The following is a 23,105-nucleotide window of genomic DNA, read 5'->3' as shown; positions in this document are numbered from 1 at the left end:
GTTTTTTCAAGAAAAACTATTGCTAAATGGTGTTTATTTCTCTGAAATGTATACGGTCAAAACATGAATTCTCTTATGACTGCAGGAAATGCACAATATCATGTTAAGATTATGTCAGCCAGAGTATTTGTAAAAAAGGTGTCTGTTGCTCCTACTGTACGGTTGGCACATAGCAGAGCTCTACAGCATACTAATGCTAAATACGCTATAGACAGGGTGGCTTTGAAAACTTTCTTCATTCCTGCTGGAACAAGGATATGCAACCAAGAAAATCTCTACATTGGTCAGATCCCTAAATTTGTTGTCTGATTCGTTGATAACAAGGGATATACAGGGATATAGCAGTCCCATTGTTTAAGACTTGCCATCTCTTTTGTTTTGGGCTGATTTTCAAAATACCTCTCGACTAATTGCAGGAGATTCAGATCACCTGTGCGCAGGGTGGGGAGACTGACTCCTGATTGAGCAGTGGAAGCAGCTTGGGGCATTCCCCTCCCAGCCAATCATGGTGTGATAATGCCCTTTTTGTGAAGGCTTAAAAGAGGCGGGGAATGGCATCCAGGTGGGTCTCACACTCATTCTGAATCTGTCTCTCTCATTCTGGATCTGTCCCTGACTCATTGAAAACCTCATCCCCTTTAGATGGCCAGCCAGAAAAGCTGGTCTGTTAATGCCCTATGGTGTTTTCTTGGTTGCCCCACGTCATTCTAGTGAGGAAACTGTTTAATCTTGAACCCCTTGAAACCCAATCCCCTATACACTTTCAGTTTTGACATTTTATTTCACTGGGGCTTGTAGTAGCACATTTCAGTTTGATGAGGCATTTGTTGATTATACCCTGAAGAGGCATTCATTGATTATCCCTGAAGAGGCATTTGTTTATTGGTTTACTGTCCAAGTAGCTGACATTGTGCATTCCCCCTAGATGTACATGTATTTTGGTTATATTTTATGTAGGTTGGGCTGAACTGTAAGAATCTTACTGCCGGTACTGCCACAGGGAGTTATATGAGCAATCCGTTTAATTTGAGAAGTACGATAGAGTTTAAAAGTCTACATGCCAGTCTTTTCCTGCAAAGCCGTTTCAAACACTTTTTCAGAGAGGACTGTACACAAGACTATTAGTTGATACAAACCACCGGACATCATCTAAAAGAGATCGTTTGCCATATCGCATCCAGATTTTGGTGCTGGTTACACCTTATCCTGTTTCAACCTGATGAATGATGTTTGGGGAACATGTTGCTAATTAAAACAAGCAATGTGAGGCTGGAAGCCCAATTCAGAACACCTCTGCCCTGCACTGTTAATTAGGGCCCGAGCACTGACCAGTGCGAGGCCCTATTGTATCTGTAAGGATTATTTTTTTCCTTTCCTGGAATCGCATATTTGGCGGCCTGAACATACCCAAAAACTCACCATACTTGGAACATACGACACATCTGGTGAAAAATGTTGGTGGATTTGCTGCTACCACTGATGATAACATTGCTGGTGATGAGAATATTGATGGCGTTGTTGCTGTTGATGTTGCCGCTGTCAATAATCCTGTTGATATTAGTATTGGTGATGTTGGTATGGGGACTGCTGCTGCTGACAATGGAGATGTAGGCAATGCCATTCAGACTGGATCTGCATCGGTACCAAGACAGGTAGAACCCCGTAGTGTTGTTGATGAGCCTTGTTCTGTAAATCAGATAGGCAGTGGTAGTGAAGATGGGGATTTACAGCAGAATGGTGAGATTGTGCGTGGTGCCAATTCATCCCATGATGATGATGAAAACGGGCAGGATCAGATACAAGTCAGGAATATACCTACTTTCAATGCCTATGAACTGCGTCAGCGGCTTGATTTCAGAGATATCAGTCTCGATAGACCTGAATTGGTACCCATGAGAGTTAGGGATAGGTTGTCTGGTGTAATCGATCGGGCCTTTAGAGGGAGCGCATCCTGGTAGTATTTTAAATGCAGTATTGAGAGGTACATCCCTGGCCAGTGACGTGCAGGCTATTTTAAACGCCGACAATCAATACAATGCAGATTTGTTTATGGAAGAAATTTCACAAGTTTTGCAAAGAAATGACACCTCCATGACTGATGACGAATTGGAATTTATTGTCACGGTGGTACAGAAAAGAAGCGGTGGAGCCCGTCTCCGTAAAGTGCCTAATGATATTGTGTCAAAGAGAGGACGCTTTCTGTACAACCCTGACAATAGAGGAGATAATAATTTGTGTTTCAGTCTCTGTCTGGCCCGTTTTAAACACAAAGATGATAAGCCCTTGGCCGAAAGAATCGTTTATGCGGAAAACAAACATAGGAAGGTGATGCACGATCTCACTCGCCGTGTATCATTTGATGTCGCAAAATTCAAGGAGGATATAAATGCAAAAATCTTAATCTTCCACCATGCTGCTGACCGTAAACAATTGCTGTGTTACAAAACACATGACGCATACAACAGAGACACTGGCCGTGTCCAAATTCAGGGGCTGCAGCCCAGGAAGGGCGCATTTGAAGGCCAATTACGTCACAACGCTGCGCGAAGGCTGTCCAAATTCGAAGGCTGCGCCACATGCAGCCCACAAATGCAGCCTTCCCCACCCTCGTTTAGGAGGACGCACCGCTACTATCCTTCGCGGCCTCACATATCCCAAGATCCTTTGCGCACCGCTGCTCAGTCCCGAAACAGAAGAGGAAGCAAGAGAAAATGGCGACATCAAGTGGCGCAGACATGACATTTAAATTTAAGTAATGGGTTTATACTCGGTTTTTACTCATTTGAACATCCAACGCCAGATATGTTAAACTTCAAGAGACTATAAAACCTCCAAAGTTTAACTTTCAGTTAAAATACGTGAAGCTGGTAATGCTATGGTAAACATAGTTGTTATTCACCAATGGGTTCATGTTTATTTTGTAATGTTGATAATTCAATTCAGATTTGACACATTGTACACACACAAATAAATGTACACGTTTGATAGATTTGAACCAAAACAGACTTTAATGCATGAACACCTGGTGACGCAACCAGGAAATACTCCGAAGGCTAGACCGTCCCATTTAACAACGGTGGATGTGGCCTTCAAGGTCTCTCCGAAGGCCGCGGCCTTCGTGGACCGCTAAGGCCGCGGCCTTGAAGGCTGCAGCCCCTGAATTTGGACACAGCCAGTGTATGGCTCTATCTACACGATAACCATTATTATCTGATAGAAAACCAGACGGGGTTCTGGGGTGTCTCATATGTCTGTCATTATTATGAAACATGAAGCACCCGGTACCATAACTGCGATCTCAGATGTAATGTTTGTTTTACAACAGAATGTCTTGATCAACCAAACAGTACCAGGAAATGTGATAAGTGCAAATGTATATGCAATTCCACATTTTGTTACAACCAACACAAACAGCTTGAGAAAGAACACCAATTGGTACCTTGTGACAGCCTTAACTACTGTGAGACATGCGGTAGAATCTACAAAGTAGGAGAAAAAGCTCACAAGTGTCAACCTATTAGGTGCCGACACTTGCGGCGAGAACAAATTGGATGGTAAGGCACCGCATCAGTGTTATATCCAACCTTTTGAAGAAAGAACTGCATGAAAAATACAAAATATTTGATTTTGAGACGCGGTAAACACGAGGCAAATTATGCGTGTATAAAAGATCTCGATGGAAAGAAACGGTTCTGTTGCGAGGGAACGAACTGTTAAAACTATGATTGATTGATCGCTTCAGAAAACCCGAATATAAGAACCATACATTCATAGCGCATAACGCGTCAGGGTTTGACAACTACATTCTGCTGGAATACTTTGTCAAACAAGGAATCACCCCACAGCTGATGATGAGAGGCAGCAGGGTCATTCTAATGTATGACAAAGCATACCAACAATGTTGGATAAACTCCTTTAGCTTTCTGCCTATGCACTTGTCGAAAATACCAGCAGCCTTGGGGTTTGAGGATATGTCGAAAGGCTATTTCCCCCATAAGTTCAACACAGAGGGCCACGAGTTATATGTAGGTCCCTACCCAGAACCGCACTACTACGGCTATGACAGCATGACTGACAAAGAGAAAACAGCATTCATGACCTGGTATGACACAGTGCGCACTGAAACCTTTGATTTCAATACAGAGATTCGTCGCTACTGTATGAACGACGTGGAAGTGTTGCGCAGAGCCTGTGTGATTTACCGAGATACTTTTCTCAAATGCACCCAGCTTGACCCCTTTGCATACACCACCTTGGCCTCCAGTTGTATGGGGGTATTCAAAACACTGTTTCTACCTAAAGACACACTCGCTCTCATGTATGATGGGGCATACCTTGAGCAGAATAAGACATATTCAAATGCGTCTATAGAATGGCTTGAATACCTGCATCATACTGAGAAGATCGAGATGGCTCATGCGCTCAATCATGGCGAAAAGGAGATAGGCCCATACTATGTGGATGGCTATCACGCTGATACAAATACGTGCTACGAATTTGCAGGTTGTTTCTACCATGGGTGTCTCAAATGCCACGTCCAGTCTATGAATCCAGTCACCGGAAACACCTTTGGTGAGCTCTCCTGTGCATTCTTTACAAAGATTAAAGCTTTGAAGGATGTCTATGGTAAAAAAGTCATAGTGATGTGGGAGTGTTAATGGCTCAGGCTTAAAAAGACTAGCCCTAGTCACCAGACATTTCTGAAAGATTACCAGAAACCAGAACGTTTGGACCCCCGACAGGCGCTGTTTGGTGGTCGTACAAATGGCATGAAGCTGTATCATAAGGTGTCAGATGGTGAGAAGGTAAGATATTACGACTTCACCAGTTTGTACCCGGCTGATAACAGTATCCAATAGGTCACCCCGAGATTATCTTTAGGAATTTTGATTCCCTCGATAACTATTTTGGGTTTGTGAAGTGTGATGTGCTCCTGCCGAGAGGCTTGTACCATCCTGTCCTGCCCTATAGGTGTCACAATAAACTTATGTTCCCGCTATGCCGTACATGTGCTGAGGCGCTGAACCAGACGAGTGCCTGTACACACAGTGACGATGACAGACGGTTGTCGGGTGTGTGGGTCTCGTTTGAGCTTCAGACAGCGGTTGAGAAGGGATACCAGGTAGTGCGTATTGATGAAGTGTGGCATTTTCCCAACAAGACTGACACATTGTTCAGTGATTATGTCGAGACATTTCTAAAATGCAAGCAAGAGGCTTCTGGTTATCCGGGACATGTCAAGACACCTGAGGAGAAAGAAAGATACATCAATGACTATCTCCAAAAGGAGGGCATCCAGTTAGATGCAGATAAAATCTGCGTAAACCAGGCGGTGAGGAGTTGCAACAAGCTTCTTCTGAACTCATTGTGGGGTAGATTTAGCATGAGGAATAACCTGCCGAATTGTGAGTTGATAACAGAACCAGCCAGATTTACACAGCTGATGTTTAGCGATCATTATGATGTGCGGCAGTTTTGTTTCATCTCAGACGATGTGGCTATAGTACAATGGTGTCATGCTGACGTCAGGGCCTCCAGAACTAAAGATGTAAATATCTTTATAGGAGCCGTGACCACAGCCCGCGCACGACTCATGCTCTATGACGTATTGGATAAGTTACAACGTGTTCTTTACTCTGATACTGACGGTGTTGTTTTTACTTCACGGCCGGGGGAGTGGAACCCACCCATAGGTGAATACCTGGGTGATTTGACTGATGAGCTGAATGATGGTAATGTGTGTGGACTCCCTGAAGAAGATTATATCACCAAATTTGTATCGGGGGGTCCAAAGTGCTATGCCTATCACACAGCACATGGCAAAACGCAGGTCAAATGCAAGGGGGTGACATTAAACGCTAAAAATGCTGCAGTGGTCACCCCTGAGTCTCTGTTGGGTCTAGTACAATCTTTTGTGACCAATCAGAATACAGATGCACACATGGTGACTGTTTCTGAAACAATCAAACGAGACAAAAAGAGGTTCCATCTCAAGAATGACAGTTACAAAGAAGGTTCAGGTTGTGTACAACAAACGTAGGGTGCTGGCCGATTATACTACACTTCCTTATGGATATTAGATCTGATCGTGGGTTTGATGACAGACTACAGCATCCATTTTAGTCTGGTGGTGAGCGGTCCTTCAAACTGTGGGAAGACATATTTTGTCAAGAGTGTTAGAGTAATTTTGTTAGAGTGAGATTAACAGTGCATGGTAGAGGAACTCTGAAACGAGCTTCCAGCCTCACATTGCCTGTTTTAATTAGTGACACATTCCCTGCACACCCTTCATCGGGTTCCAAATTGAAACAGAATAATGTGTAACCGGCTCCGAAATCTTGATGTGATATGGCCAACGATCTGCCTTTTAGATGACGTCCGGTGGTCTGAATCAGCTGATAATACTCTCTTATGTACTGACCTCTGAAAGAACGGTTGAAAGTGTTTTGCAGGAAAAGACTGACCGTCGGCGTAAAGACTTATAAACTCTGTATCGAAGTTCTCAAAATTAAACGGATTGTGCGCATAACTTCCTGTATATCCCTCGTTATCAACAAAACCGACAATAACAAATTTAGGGATCTGACCAATATAAAGAGATTTTCTTGGTTGCACACCCTGGTTCCGGCAGGTATGGAGAAAGATTTCAAAGCCAACCTGTCTATAGCGTATTTAGCATTACTATGCTGTAGAGCCCTGCTATGGGCCAGACGTACAGTTGGAGCAACAGATACCTTTTTCACAAATACACTGGCTGACATAATCTTAACTCGAAATTGTACATTTCCCGGCGTCATAAGAGAAAATTCGTCCTTTGACCGTATAAATTTCAGAGAAATATCGACACCATTTAGCAATAGTTTTTCTTGAAAAAACAAATCAGTGTATCGGGGCGATTAACTCCACGATTCGGCTGTCTCCGGTGTATTCTCCTCTAGCCGCCAACCCTGCGTTGTCTCCAACTATGGACGCGTCGTTCATGAGTACTAGTGTCTTTACAAAACAAACCGGTACTGAACTGCGTATCCAAAGTGTCCCATCCATAGTTAATCAAACATTCAATTATACCGCGATATGGATATGTGTTGGAGGATTGTGTTATAAGTCTATCCCCCAACATTATATCTACCTGTGAGAATAATGTACATCCTGGATAGTTTATAAATTCTACGTCGGCACTTTGACGTAGTTTGTACTGTCTGCATTTACAATCCTCACGTGTAAAAAGATATGATTCATTCAGGTCTAGGTAATCCTCCCCACTAGCCGATATGTAAAATTCCAGAGGTCCAGTGTCCGTTATTGCAGAATTAGGTGGGATTTCAACAAAAGTAGATTTCTCAATGGATGTCTGAGTGTAGGGTACTGTAAACAGATCCAACTCGGTCTTCACACATTCTTCAGACTGGTTATGAATGAGCGCCATGGTTGTATTCCTAGAGTTGTACCCTAAAATATGTCTCTAGACAAAGTCCTGGAACGACTGATTAGAGCTCTGCGTCTCTTGGTGGTTGACTTCTTTTTGACGGCTTTGCGTTTTTTGACGGCTTTGCGTTTTTTAACACCGGTTTTACGTTTTTTAGCACCCATTTGGCTACGCCCTTGTCTGGAAGGAGGTCTTTTCAAAGGTCTTCTACTTCTACCATCAGACCACTCCCCTCCTGTTGCCTTGATAGTGTATTTCTTGCTATATTCGACACAACATCCCCCATAATGTTTGTAGCGGCTGTTTTTAAGTCGGGTTTTGCCAGATTGAACCCACTTTTTAACAAAGGTACTGCCATCCTGAATAGACTACGAAATATCCCTCCTAACCCATTACCGTATTGGGTACTGCTCCCTATAAATCCTGGTAAATCTCCCCCCGCCTGGTTCATGTAGTAGGTCATATGGGTCAGTGACATATACACCAGAAAAAAGTGTTTTTTCAAAAACTACAAATAACAGGCATAAAAATGATTGACTTTTGGTCCACTAACTCTCATCTGTATAGAAACATATGTTGTTTTTAGATTTTCAATTGGAATCAGAAGTTATGTGACAATTTGTTGCATTAGTGCCTAAAATCGTCATATGGTGTGACATGGAAATAATTGTATATAAAATGAAAATGGATTATACCTTTCTTAAGTTACTCACTTTATCAAAGTCCTTTATCATAACTAAACTGTGATCCATCATAGTTTTGTGAAAATTAATTAAATTTGTGTATTTTCTAAAGCATTGCTCAATGTGAGACCTGTGTCGTCAGTCTTTCAACGTTTTTTCTATTCATTGTGACAAACCTTGCTATAAAATTATAAAAATATTTGTGACTCTTGCTCATACTATTTCCTATGTATTCCATGAACATTTTCACGTTTTATCATCAATAAAGGTATGTTATCTTCACAATTTGGAATGTCACACCACATGATATAGCGTCACACCATATGATCATGTCGCCATGTGTCAATGCAAACCATGTATGAACCTTCCTATTGGTGAGTACTGATCACTCATATGGCAGGAAATATTAATTAGGGATGAGATGAGATTCTCTGCATTTCATAACTGCGTTCCTCTTAGTTGCACTGCCTACAGTGTTCTACTCCAGTGATATTTTAGATATCATGTATTGCCAGGCTTCAAGAAATCTGCCCCAAGGCCTTTTGAATCAACAAGGAAGGCACCCTCTAAAACCCTCCCTCAGACCTTCCTATTGGTCAGCGAATGGAAACAGACCGTTGTCGTTTACTTTTCTTTTCTTTGCCTCAGCAACTCCTCTCTCCTCGCAGGGTGTCATTATTTGCCTCAAGCTGACAAAAGAAAAGGGAATGTATGGTTTAAGACGAAGACAAAACATTGTTTAGACTTAAACAGCATTCTAAGGTTTCTGTGAAGGGGTCTGCTGAGTCTGTCTGATAAACTAGAAATCTGTATCACCGAATAAAACTAAACTAAACTAAATCTAGTCATCACAATCTATTGTGGATAATTACAGCTTTTATGTGATGATGGACCCAAACAAATGTTTGAAAGGACAAAACATACATTGGACTTTGTTATTTATTGTTATATCTGCAGGAAATTACAATTCGTATCATATGGTGTGACAATCTAATCATATGGCGTGACAGGCAGACAGGTCACACCATATGATAAAGAGTCACACCATAGTATGTTTTCTGCATTTAGCACAACCTTGAGTCTTGTAGCTACACATTAACATGCTGACAAGATGCTAGCTGTGACAAAGCAACATAGATTTACATGTAATCATGACAAAAAATATAAAATTTCTTTTGCATTTCTATGAAAAATGTGTCACACCAAAAGACATCCAGAAGTGGGACTTTTGTCAGAGTGCCAACAAAATCTGATTTATTGAAAATATAAAAATGATAACTCACCTCAGAAACCTGGTATTGATAGTACTGAACAACCTTGCTGAAGAAGGACCTCTCATTCCTAAGGGTGTCAAAACAGTTGCCCGTTGAATTATCCCAAAATGGTGTCACACCATGTGATTGTGATTTGTGGGACAAAATCTTTTTGATCAGAACTGACTCAAAACATTATGCTTGGACTTTGAAAAGAGTAGGCTCACAAATAGACATCTGTCTTATTTTTCTGTATTGTTTTGAGAATTTTTGCATTTATTTTTCTTAGCTTTATTCAAGTTCTTACTTTGAGGAACGAGTGTCGGACAGTCACACGACATGAGTTTTGTTGTGTTTGGTTGAAAATTCTGAAAAAATGAGTGAACTGTTTAAATGTTGAGTATGTTCACATAAAGCATAATCTTCTGCACAATATTGAGAGGGTTTTTGACAAAAATATTTTATATTTATACATGTTTGACACTGAAGACAGCAAAATTGCCATGTCACGTCACACACCCATATATCTACCATCATCGCGTGTAAATGGAGTGCCATTTTTTTTTTTTTTTCCAATTAGTGATTAGAAAAACTGCCTCACAGGTCTGAAGTGTAGTTTGACAATGACTGACTTTACAAATGCAAAAGGTATATACTGATTTTGATCGTTTTTTTAAACGAGATCTCTATCATCAATAATTGATTTGGAGAGTGATGTGTAGTGTGGCTTGTCATAAGTCAGAGTGGGCATACGCCTTATCTCGTCCGACACATTAAACAGCGGAGAAGTGGCACATAGCGATCACCCAATAGTTGATAATCCACAATATCGCTACAGCGATATATATTATACGTTCCTGCGTGAATATCAGCGGGGTGTGGAGCAGTATATTGTTTCCTAAAATTTAGGGTGATAGGTATTTTGACCGGCTCCCCTGGATTGAAACCTAGTAGCTCTTCTAAACGACCTTTTAAATGTTAAAGTGTATCCTTAAATTAACAAAATTTGTAATGTTGTACACCAGACTTAGATGGGATATCAACGGGGTTACTATGCATTTTGAATTAAATTCTTTCAGTATTCTAGGTATAGTCTCATAGAAACCCACTGTTAGAGATATAGTATATGTCTTCTGTGTTTTATAGTCGTAGATATCCACATCGGCATCCGCTGCCGGGAAACTATTCCATACATGGGGATATTGGATTTCAATAACAGACTTCATATGGTTCGTTCAGGACTATCAGCTTAATTAATTTAGTCCTATATTGCCATATCTTATTATTTGGATATACATGTAGTGAAGCATTACTAGGCAGTGTGACATAAAATCCATTTTCTCCATAGCTCTGATATGCATGAGCCAATATTCAAAGTGACTCTGTAAGGAGTTAGTACACCCTTTTATCACACATCTACAATATCTTTTTCAGGGAGCCACGAGTTAAATTTCTCAAGCCACCCCAACCATTTAACAAAGACCATATTTTTACGACCTAATTTCTTTCTGGACAATATTTTTTCTATTTTAAAAGTTTTGTTTTTATCAATAATCACTAGCTGTAGCTCTGCCTCATAGAATGTCCCTTTCACAATTTCGCACAATCTAATAGCCTGTATACAGGCGGGTCTCTTGCTATACATGCGGCTATTGTAAAATATTCATCCGTGGTAGGTTTGTTCGTAACCTTTTCTAAACACCCCACAAAGTTTTGAAATTCTCACTTTATGCCCCAAACTAAATTTAAAGGATGATGCTCTCGAAAGTTTCAGCTTATATAAATTGTTAGACTGTTTTCTCATTGTCTTTATTTACAGAGCGGGGGGGCATCTTTATTGATCTATGATGAGAATTGTTATAAGCATCAACAAGGTCCTGGACCACATCTACATATCTACGTGAATTAACAGATGATAGATACCTCCACATACGAGTCTTGAAGGTTCTGTGAAAACGCTCCACCACACTAGCCTTAGTCTCATTTAGTGTTGAAAAATGGGTGATTTTATACTGATCTAACAACTGTTGAAAGTTTTTAGGGCAGGTATACGACCCTCGCTCAGAATGTTGTTAAAAGCTTTTGTAACAGACATGCCTGATTTGTTTTTAAAACATCGGACCCATGCATATTTAGAAAACACATCAATACATGTTAGTTAGTATCTCACACTATCATTTTCAGTAGAATGTTCACCCATATCCACTAAATCGATCTGGAACTGTTTATCAATCCCGCCAACCAACACCCTGTTCCTAGGAAAATGTCTTGCAGCTTTGGCATGAAGTGTATAGACGTCGTGCCCCAATAAAAAACGTTTAACATCGGTTAGCCTAGGTGTAACCCCTGACGGCATTACGAAGCTTGTAGATACTTCCAAGACCTCCCGGATGAGCAGGATCATGATAAATCTTTTGCATTGTGCTTTCCATGATAATGATGGAGTGGTCAGAATATGTTTCTCACACAGGCTTTTATTTCACAGTTAAAAACACACACACACACAGACACACACACACACACACAAAATGATGAATAATCAATTTTTTTTGAAAAAGAATAACGTAGCGACTGTTGATGCTACTTTACGTTGTTGTTACAGCACACCTCAATGATCTAGCCCTCTCCAATAGTCACTTATAACACGTAGTTGTGCTATTTTCATATAGTCATTACCAATCTTTGTGTCATACATTTCCTTGATTTTATCTGTGATCCACTTGACTGATTTCAGCTCGTGTAGAAAAGCTTCTACAGCCCCTTGGATTCTGGCTTCATGGACATAGATGCGTTTTGAATTCAAGAAGCGCTGAATGGCCGGGATAAAACGGTCAGTCCACAGCCTCTCTGTGAGCTGGTCAAACCGGCTCTCATAGAAAAAAAATCAGGGATCCCCCATATGCAGTCATGATGCTTCTGACTGGGATGGTTGATCTGACATCCATAACAGAGCTCCTCCCAATACTTGTATACAACAATGTTGAAGAGGTGTAGGACAACGGTTTTAACCCCGTCAATGAACACGATAGACCCCACTCCGTTGTTTTGGGCACTAGCCACATCTTGAGTATCACAAATCACATCTTGTGAGTCAGAAACTGATGGACAAGGCGAGGGGGTCCGCACCAGCAGAGATGGAGTAGGAGGAGATGTAGATGAAGGTGTAGATGACGAAGGTGACCACGGATGTGACCAAAACAGTGACGGCTTAAGAGGAAATGAAGGAAGTGATTGGAAAGGGCTTGGAGATGCAGGGCTGTAGTCTGGTAAAACAAAAATAAAAAAAACATATTTAGATATAGAGTAGAAATAAACATTCACATAAGTATGATTGCAAACAAAAATGACACATAATATGCCTACCATTTGTTCTCAGTAGTCGGAGTGTCTGATGATTTTCGGCCTACACAAGGTAGGAAGAAGGCCGCTCTGCATACCAGGCAACATCATCAAAAACAAGGCGTTTTCTAATACTCTCATAACTACTGATGATTCTGTCTTTTTTGATGGCCTCGTCAACTTCTCTAAACACCCTTTGCAGAGATCGCCAGTCGCACCACTGGATAAAGAAAATGTTTTTGAACCATGAGTCATATTCTTCAAGTGTGAGAGGGTACGGCTGTCTTTCCCATTCTTCGCGACCTCTGGTCGCAATCAACCTCTCCCTATCTTCACACACACTGAGAAAAACAAAATCATCTAACTGTCAGAAAAAACGATCGGACACAACCCGATAAAGCTCCGGACCTGTAGCACTAACCATCTGCGACACAAACTGTCTCAGGAAAGCCAGGCTGATCAAGGTCTGAGCAGACAACAGAACGAAACAACTTCCAATCTTTCACAGACATGCTACCACCTTGTGTTTCATCATCCCCAAATCCAACGCATGAATGCCAGCCAACACTCAACCTAACTCTTCCTTCGTGATACTTTACAGAGTAAACATACCCGTTTAGACCCATGTATTCTAGATCCACCCCCGACCCTGGCGCAGTATTAGCATTGGTAGTAAGGCCACCCATCACACGTCTCTTTTTGGGACGGGGAGCATCCACAACGGTGGCATTAGGGTATGCACGGGGTGACATACCATCAACAACACAAGCCTGATCCAGATCCATACATCCACCGTTTGCCATGACTGCGAAGGGTTCCTTGTTGCTCAGAAGAAATCCGGGGGTAAATGAGCACAAATGACCAAGGCTTATATACAGCTAAACAGAGGGAGGGACCAAGGGCGGGACCAAGACAGGAGGTGTGGTCACACACGCCCACACATGCAATTTTCTCACGTGTACGCGCATATTCCACATCTGCGCGCAAAGGGGGATACCATCTACTACTCTTGGTCTTTCATGTAACAACACTTCTACAGTTAAAAGAACACACAACTGCCTCATGATCACTGAAATATGTTGGTGAAACAACACATTCAATGTCATACTGTATAGTTTTCACATGATCAATTAATGTCCCTTTCTCTGTAGTCGGTTGCGTCACACATTGAACTGAGCCTTGGTCTGTTAGAAATCTGCAGATAGTTGATGATGTGAACATGTTATCGTTGAAATCTCCCATGATAGCAATAGTGCTATATTTTGGTTCTAGCCAATTCAGCAAGTTGCCTTTCTTTAAACAAAGACATGGGATATGATGGTGGTCGCTAAATGACAAATTAAATTAATATGTCATATATTACACTGACACATTAAACATTCCAAATTGAATGGCGGCATTTTGAGAATGTGAAAAAGGTGACTACTGTACGATAAACTTCGAGGACTACTATGAAAAGTAAAGCCATCAATGTTTACCGTTTCTAATGAGGATGCAGGAGGTAGCGATGTTTCTGTAACAGCAATACAGTGAAGCTGTAATTGCTGTGCGCATGATGCCAAATCAGATGTGTTGCCTTAAACTTTGTACATTCATTAAAAAGACATTACAGCTACTTGTGTTTAATGTGGGCCTAATGCTTTTCTGTGTCACGAAGGGCGGCATACTCTGAATTGCGTCCTTAATGTTGTCCTTACAATAAATGGCCTTTTCCTCAAAATCTTGAATCACCAAACCTGACAAATAGAAAAAAACCTCTAAATAGACAAAGTCTGTCACAATGCCACAGACACCATTAACTAGACCATCTGAAACATCCACGTTTTTGCACAGCATAACACGCACACCCTTACCCAACATCAATACTTCAGCTAAAGATGTGGTGTAAGTTTTTCTATGATGATCAGATTTCACTTCCAATTTTTTAGTCACTTTGTTATTGACACAGTCTTGCACATGTATCATGACATAAGTAAAAAAAAAACACTTTTTCATCAACTTAAAGAATTATAGTACACATTTTATTACCTTTTGGTTGCCTCCAACAAGCGACCACTTGAAAGGGTCTTGTGGACGTGACACCTTGACTTCCCCAGTCACTACGACTCTTGGCCTGATGTGTCTTATGGGTGCTGATGGCGTGGGGGAGACCTCTGCCTTGGGTGCAGGCTCCTGCAACTGTATATATGCAGAAGAAGCCAGCTAAGACATGAGTCTCGGCATCCCCAAATTGTCACTCAAGTAGAACTGCAAAAACAACACATTTCAACAGACTTTTACAAACAATGTCCTATCAATGTGATGTCATGAATTTATCTTGTGATATTATAACAACAAGTATAATTCCCTCTTCCACATATGCCTCTCATATACAATTTCTGTACTTACACCATCTCTGCTCCATAGGTCACGCTCGCCAAAAGGGAAGTCTGCTGCAATGTCGTAGTACTTCAAACCTACACAAGAAAACCAGCATATTCATTACATTGCTCATGTATTTAGAAAGTAGACAATGACAAAGCCATTATGGCAATGATGTGACCTTGTAGATATAAAATAGTAAGCAATTGTATAGTAGTTATATTATTTCTTCAACGCAGATTGTCTACAACAACATCACTTGATCTACATGCAACAGATGGTTCTCTTATACGCATACCCCAAGTATGAGTGTGGCTATGATAAACATCGCTAAGGTGGTCCTGCAGCTTCAGGTCGATGTTCCGACGTCGAGAAAAGTCGAGAACATAGACCTACAAAACATAAAATTATACAAAACTACATTCCTGCTTCAATGTTTTACTTAATGAATCTACATAAAAAGCTGTTCTACAAATCATACATCCAAATCACCTACAATACAAAGTCATACAGATATTTTTTCAAATCATAAAGAATAAATATAGGCCACAAAGGCTTACCTTGGGCCACCTATTGCAGACAGTGGCGAGAAGCCTGCCAAGGTCGTCCCCTGCCTCGAAGATGGTCCTGCGAGCTGTGAGGGTGTTGCCCGGAGCCAAAACACAGCAAAAAACAGCGTCAGGGACCACAGGCACAATTGCCTGCTCCACCTCCATCCAAAAGTCAGCTGCACTGGCACCTGGTGTCGACATGAAACCAAAGGCAACACGACCCTCTGGAAGCTCCGCGATGCCATCCACACAGCTTTGCAGATGAAAGTCACCAACAACCAGCACAAACTAACACAACACAAAACATATTAAAATTGTCATCATGGGTCATTCACAGAGGATTCTGTTCAGTTTCGCAATAATTACCTGCTTATCAGGGGACAAAGCTGGAATGACCAACTTGTGGGGGCGTCCCGTAGCAGGAGAGATTGGCCATTCATTAACATGATGCCTAAGACCGGTTCCACTCCCTATTTATAAACAAACAATAACCATTATTGACACAGTACAAAGCATACCCGATGTTACTACAAGAAACACACTATCACTCAGATACGACAAAACATATTTGTAAGGTCACAACTACAGACAGTGGTGGTCCTAGCTTGCATGACTAATAAAGGAATTCTGATTCTGAACCCCCCGCTTCACTGCTCCTCGCACCAGTAGGGAGAGCTGAGGTCCATAGGTGAACCTATCCCCCCTCCCCCTCCCCATTCTTCTTCCACCTCTGTATGTGAGACTCTCAGCAGCAGCAGGCGCACCTTTACAAAACGGAGGGTACCCAGCCACCCGCTCCCCACACGGCAACATAACATAATTGACTTGACGTGTAAATGAGCAATACAAAAACCGGATGAAATGAGTGCAAACAAATGTAAGCCAGCCAGCCGGTACGGGTCGGCACCGGGGGCGATCCGCCGAGATGAGATAAGCCCAGAGGCGGCTGCTACAGAGCCGGTTACTGTGGGTGAATGTCTGCTCGCTTTTTTTTTTTGGGCGGGCGCTCATGCCGCCCCTCCACAAATGTATTATCAATGTATTATGCTGTGTTCAAAACTCTTTCCAAACCAACTAACAGCTACATTTAAGAAGTAGCAATGTATACTCTGCTCTTACGAAAGCTAACATAGTGCTTACCTTGCAAGATTGGGGGATGAAACTCGTTCAATTACAACTGATGTAATCAGTTACACCAGCAAAGCAAAGGCCCTTTGTTCCTCGCCCCCTTTATACCCTGCTCATGTATGGGTGGAGCATTTTTCAAAACAACCAATCAGAACTCTCTGGAGTTGACGGAGAAGGTGATGTAGCAGCAAGACACAGCCTTGCTGAGTCTCTCTTTCAAACTTGTGTCGGTAAAAACGGGCTATTCTCAGGAAAGTGCTCGCAAGCGAAAGTGCATGCAGGCAAAAAAATATGGCTACCCCCTTTTCTTATTGGTGGAAAAATACAGTGTTCACAGTAATAAATTTAAACTTTTTCCTACTCGGATTGTATTTTTTTGTGTGATTTTAGGTCAAATGTGTAATACATTATGTCAAAATGAAAAAATAACTGGAAAGTCACACAAGTGAGGTTGTGCTGAAAACAATGACGCCAAACAAGACAAGGTAAACAGTTTTTAAGGAGAAATATTTTTTATACTTCAAATAATGCTTACTTGCCTCCATCAATAATAAGTTTTGATTACAAAACAAAGCACCCCTCACATGCTACAGTCCAACATCACAAAAATTGAGTTCCATCTTTTTAGAAACACAAAAATAATTAAAACTGCAAGCAGTGATGAACGGGCCCTCGCAGTCCACGCACGGTGGGGCATGCCCTAACACTCTTATTGTGTCATTGCAACTAAAGCAATTCGAGCAAAACGGACCTAATTTCCTACTGGCAATGACCTTTTTTCCTGGCTTCTGTCAACAGCATAACCAACTCCACTGTATCTGTGGAACACAAGGTACTGTTGGCTCCCAGCAGAAAGAGAGTCTTGCAAAGAGGAGAGTGGAGTGATGACGGCATAGAAGGTCATAGGGTCGATGATGAGAATGGCATGAAAATTTCTTTCCAAGCCATGGGGTATATGTCAGGTCTTTAGTAATAGACCACAACTACATCCAACAACTGTATTGACAGATACATTTACTGTAATTAGTGTAAGTAGTGTACAGTGGTATGTTTGTACTTGACAACTGCTAGTGAGTAAAATTTAGAAAAGAATTAGCAGGGGAGAGCAAGTGTGATAATGTGTAGAACTGCAAGAGTGTGATTGGTATCACAGAGTTGGAAAAGAGTTGTAGCTCTGTTGATCACATCACTTGATAAATTTGTGAAGGAGAGGTGTGTGTGTGTGTGTGTGTGTGTGTGTGTGTGTGTGTGTGTGTGTGTGTGTGTGTGTGTGTGTGTGTGTATGTATAATATAAATAAATAAAAGAGAGAGAATTGCATATAAATTGAATACTCTGAAGTTCCTCTAACAGCAGTGATCTGCTCAAACACTGACCTGTGAGGTTCAGCTGTAACAGATCAAACGGTGGTCACTTTGCAAGAGCTGCATTAGCAGCCTCTCTTTCGAACACAAAACAAGAGAACATCTTACAGTTGGCATGAACTTGTAGACCGCCGCTTCCAAGTGTCTATACGGTTTTTCACATAGTACTTCACAGCATCCCAGGTCCTACCTTTAAGTGCCTCTGGAAATGCATGGATACATTCAAGACACTGTGCTTTACCAGGAACCTTGCCAGTCTTAATGCTGTGCATCAGCTTCCGCTCCACAGCTTGGACTTCTTCCTTGCTCCACATCTTCTTCCTTCTTGATGAATCTATGAAAAATAAAATACGATGAAATAAAGGTTGGTGGGGGTGATTTACTGTGTGTGTGTGTGTGTGTGTGTGTGTGTGTGTGTGTGCGCGCGCACTATAGACATTCTGGAGGCTGCACTGCCCTCGCAGTTGTGTTCCGCCTTTTTCGTACGTCAACATCACATCCCTGGGCATCGATAAGAGGAATTGATAAGCTCGGAGAAATAGAATGTTGATGGATTGAGAAGTTTGCTGGCCAGAAGGAAAGGAGGGCAATATTTATGTTCAAATAGTACTGGCCTGTGTTTAGGCAACTTTACAGTTTGTGTTCTTTTTACATTGGTTTTCCTTTCTGTATTTTTTAAATTTGTTTGCTGAGGTATTACTGGTGCTACTGTTTGGTAAGTAATACTGCTTTGCATTTTGTGTCCGTAAAATAAAACCATTTTCCTCAGTCGGATTTTCATCAAAGTTTAGTTGAAAATGTCATACTGTCTTTTCTGAGTTGTGTGTGAGTTGAGTTTCATCACACCCCCAAGTACCAGTAATTGTAGGAATAGTGGACATCCTGAAACCAACAATGTCTGTATGAGACTAGAAAATAACTCACTGAAACAGGTTATTGGTAAAATACCTTTTCTTGGCTGTGATGAGGTATCAGACTCATGGTCCTCCTCTGTACGTGTCCTCTTGATGGGTTTCGTCTTCTTCACAGGTCTTGACCCTCCTTGAAAACAGAGATACAATGGTAGAAAAGTTCACTTAAAGCACTGCATCTTTGAACACTTTAAGAAAACCACATTTTCAAATACATTTTCAACATTCAAGCTTTTTCTCCAGGTATGATGAGGATATTGATTTGTGTATCTTGCATCAAATTATATATAAACAGACAACAAAATTACAGCAACTGTTCCTGGTGCAGACATTGAAGAAAGAAAGTTGAGGTAAAAGTTAAATAGACAAGTTAGAGCACAGCTTAAAAACCAATAAATGACAGAGTAAAAGTACTCTCATATTAAACGAAGTTTATAATTAAAAATTATGAATTGTGTATTAAGTGGATTGTTACACCCACTGAAACAGGTTATTGGTCAAATACCTTTTCTTGGCTGTGATGTGGTATCTCATGACTCATGGTCCTCCTCTGTCCAGGTCCTCTTGATGGGTTTAGCCTTCTTCACAGGTCTTGACCCTCCTTTGCTTGGCTGTGATGAGGTATGTGATGAGGAAAGCAGCGAGGTGTGGGCCCAGTGGATCACCTGTGGGCGCAAATCAACCGGGACAAACAAAGCTTTCTTGATTGTATTCTAGGTTCTTATGATCTGTCCAGACAATGAATGGATGGTCAGCCCCCTCGAGCCAGTGTCTCCACTCCTCCAAAGCTAGTTTGACCGCCAGCAACTCCCGGTTACCAACGTCGTACTTCCGCTCCGCCTTGGATAGCCGCCGTGACAGGAAAGCACAAGGGTGCATCTTACCATCCTGCTCTGACCGCTGTGAGAGGATGGCCCCGACCCCTTCGTTTGAGGCGTCCACCTCTACCACGAACTGTCGTCGAGGATCTGGCAGGGTGAGGATGGGGGCCGAGGTAAATCGATGCTTGAGGACCCGAAAAGCAGCATCAGCTTCTGGAGACCAGTGGAACTGCACCTGTGTGGAGGTAAGAGCATGGAGAGGAGCAGCTATTGCGCTAAAGCCTCTGATGAACCGCCTGTAAAAGTTAGCAAACCCAAGGAACTGCTGAACCTTTTTGCGGCTATCAGGTGTGGGCCACTCGACCACAGCGCTAATTTTAGCCGGGTCCATCTGCACTCTTCCAGGAGCTACGATGAAGCCCAGGAAGGAGACAGTGTCGGCATGGAATTCACTCTTTTCTGCTTTGACATAGTTTATTTTCTAGCAGTCTCTTTAATACCTGAGTTACATGGTCTTGGTGTGTAGTCAGGTCAGGGGAGTAGATAAGTATATCGTCCAAATATACATACACAAAGTGGTCGAGAAAGTCTCTTAGCACATCGTTTATCATGGCCTGGAATACGGCAGGAGCATTAGTGAGACCAAATGGCATGACCTTGTACTCATAGTGTCCACTAGGGGTATTAAACCCAGTCTTCCACTCGTCACCCTCTCTTATCCGCACCAAGTGATAGGCGTTGCTAAGATCCAACTTGGTGAAGACCTTGGCCTGTTTGAGCTGGTCAAACACAGATGACATAAGAGGAAGTGGATAGCGTTTTTTTATGGTTATGTCATTGAGTGGGCTGTAGTCAATACAGGGTCTTAGAGAGCCGTCCTTCTTCCCCACAAAGAAGAAACCGGCTCCGGCTGGTGATGAGGAGGGGCGAATTAGTCCTGCTTTCAGGGAGGTTTCAATGTACTCCCGCATGGCCTTCTTCTCTGGCCCAGAAACCGCGTACAGGCAGCCTCTGGGAATGGTGGAGCCTGGAATCAGTTCAATGGCACAATCATAAGGTCGATGAGGAGGGAGTGACAGGGCTTTGGTTTTGTTAAACACCTCTTTAAGGTGGTGGTAGCAGGGAGGCACGGAGCTCAGGTCCGGGTAATTGGGATCTGTGACGGGATTAACAGAAATCAAATTAATGCCTGTGACTTCCTCCTCTCGCACCGAGAGCTTCAGACAGTCGCTCACACAGTCCCCTCCCCAGCCCAGGATCTCTCCTGTTCTCCAATTTATATGGGGATTGTGGCGATGTAACCATGGCTGTCCCAAAATGAGAGTCTGAGAAGGTGACTTGAATACGTAAAGGCGAATGTTCTCCTGGTGATTGTTGATGCACAATTTGAGAGGTGCTGTGATGTGTGTGATCGTGAAAAGATCCTGTCCATTAAGGGCTTTAGCTCGGATGGGCTTAGCTAAAAGTTCTGTGTTAAGACCCAGCTGTTCTGCTAAATCCCAGTCTATCAAGCTCTCATCAGCCCCCGAGTCTATGAGCGCCTTGAGTTCAGTGGTGGTGTGGTGCATTACCTGGACTGTCGTGAGAGTACGTGAGGTGATGCCTGAAACCTTGAATTCACTCACCACCATAGTCCTTTTGGCAGTGCAGGTGGCGACGAGATGACCGGGTTCACCGCAGTAGAAGCAGCGGCCCTCCTGTAGACGTCTCTGTTGCTCCTCAGGTGTTAGTCGGGCTCTCCCCAGCTGCATGGGCTCTCCCTTTCCTTCTGGAGGGGGAAAATGACGGTGATCGACGGGTGGTCGACCATACTGGTGCTTGAGTGCGTAGGGGTCCCTCCACCGTTGTGGGTCTGGTGATGCGTTGCTGCCTGAGTTGGCGGGTTCGGTTGTCCGTCCGGATTGCGAGTGCGATGAGTGAGTCGAGGTCTGTGGGTAGGTCCAAGGGAACCAGAAGGTCTTGGATAGGAGCTGCCAGTCCCTTCAGAAACACATCATATAAGGCCGTAGTATTCCAGCCAATATCCGCCGACAAAGTGTGGAACCGGATGGCGTAGTCACATACGGAGTCGCTGCCCTGTTTCAGCCCGCTCAGCTCCCGAGCCTTTTCCCGGTTGGTCGTTACCGGGTCGAAAGTTTTCTGCAGCGCCGTTTCAAACTCTGTGCGGGATCTGCAAACTGGCGAATCTCGGGCCCACTCTGCCGAGGCCCATGCCTTGGCTCTTCCAGCAAGGTGGGAAATCATGAATGCAATCTTGGATCGGTCAGTGGGAAAAGCTTGGGGGTTTAGTTCATAATGTATGGAGCAGTCTATAAGGAATGTTTTGCATAATCCAAGTTCGCCAGAGAATTGTGCTGGCGGGGCTAACTCACATGCTGCTCCAATGACGGGCACAGTCGGGACGGGAATCACTGGTGTAGCAGCCACTACTACCGGAGGCTCGGGTGCTGTAGTCGTCTGCACTAGATGATCATGCAGGCCCTGAAGTTGTGAGGAGAGAAGCCCCATCTAGGAAGCCATGGCGGTCTGGAATTCCTCCTGACGGGAGAGCTGGGCTTCTTGGGCTCGCAGGGCTGCCATGAGCTGTTCTATCCCTGCTGAGTCCATACTGGCCAAAGTGTAATGTCAGGCCTGGACAAAAATGAGGACTCAGATGCAGAGGATATCACTTATAAGCACACTTTATTGAGTTCGGCTCCTTCTTTGAAGAGTGACAAATGAATAGGCTATGAAACACTCACTATATCACTAAGGCCTGGCTAGAAAATCACGGACAAAACTTCCAAAATGAGGGAAAACACTCATAAAAGGAACCCCTGGGAGTGCCCAGACCCCACTTCGAGAACCATCAGTTCAGTGAATGTACCTGATGAGTTAGAGGATAGACTTGACATCACATCTTCATCTTCACTTCCAGATAGAGAGCCGTCTTTAGGTACTTCCTCTGAATAAACACAGCAAAAAATGTTGTGAACCAGCATGACAAACCTATGACACATTTAAACCATCACAAATTAAAATGATAAAAATAGTGTGTGCAAGGTGAGGTTTTACCATTTGGATCAACGTTAATCTCGTCCAATGTCATGCCTTTAAATTGTGATAGCTCTCCTCTCTCACAGGCCATAAGCAACTTTGCAACTTTGGCAACTTGTAATGTCCCTTCAGGAAGCCGATAATATTGTCGATGGACCCTTATATTGTGACCCATAAAACCTGCAAGGCAGTCCTCCTCATTCTCTTTCAAGTTCAGAACTTGTGACATTGTT

At 42.7% G+C, this 23,105-nt stretch overlaps 1 protein-coding gene and 1 long non-coding RNA gene across 3 annotated transcripts; both read right to left on the bottom strand.

The window, feature by feature from the left end:
• Positions 1–11,882: 11,882 nt before the first annotated feature.
• On the bottom strand, positions 11,883–15,809 carry LOC141018303 (uncharacterized). Of its 2 annotated transcripts, XM_073493236.1 has the most exons (5): positions 15,623–15,809; positions 15,361–15,454; positions 15,090–15,157; positions 14,730–14,879; positions 11,883–12,625 (listed from the first exon to the last, which is right to left on the bottom strand). In XM_073493236.1, the coding sequence occupies exons 1-5, from the start codon at positions 15,776–15,778 to the stop codon at positions 12,440–12,442; spliced, it is 654 nt and encodes a 217-aa protein (XP_073349337.1). In that variant the 5' UTR covers positions 15,779–15,809; the 3' UTR covers positions 11,883–12,439. The 2 variants fall into 2 exon arrangements, with proteins under 2 accessions (XP_073349337.1, XP_073349338.1); XM_073493237.1 differs by lacking the exons at positions 11,883–12,625; positions 14,730–14,879 and adding an exon at positions 14,888–14,948.
• Positions 15,810–18,384: 2,575 nt separating this feature from the next.
• On the bottom strand, positions 18,385–20,535 carry LOC141018389 (uncharacterized). The gene is made up of 3 exons (XR_012180720.1): positions 19,521–20,535; positions 19,053–19,145; positions 18,385–18,438 (listed from the first exon to the last, which is right to left on the bottom strand). It is a non-coding gene; the product is annotated as an uncharacterized lncRNA (long non-coding RNA).
• Between the last annotated feature and the right edge of the window lie 2,570 nt (positions 20,536–23,105).

Source organism: Pagrus major, chromosome 22, assembly GCF_040436345.1.
Source record: "Pagrus major chromosome 22, Pma_NU_1.0".
NCBI classification, from domain to species: domain Eukaryota; kingdom Metazoa; phylum Chordata; class Actinopteri; order Spariformes; family Sparidae; genus Pagrus; species Pagrus major.
This window is presented reverse-complemented; position numbering and strand designations above follow the sequence as displayed.

Excerpts from the sequence above, each read along its gene's own strand:
- LOC141018303 (XM_073493236.1), bottom strand. The coding sequence starts at position 15,778 with ATGGAGGTGGAGCAGGCAATTGTGCCTGTGGTCCCTGACGCTGTTTTT. Across the intron at positions 15,455-15,622 it reads TCTGCAATAGGTGGCCCAAG|GTCTATGTTCTCGACTTTTC; the intron begins GTAAGCCTTTGT and ends TATGTTTTGTAG. Across the intron at positions 14,880-15,089 it reads ACCTATGGAGCAGAGATGGT|TTGCAGGAGCCTGCACCCAA; the intron begins GTAAGTACAGAA and ends GCATATATACAG.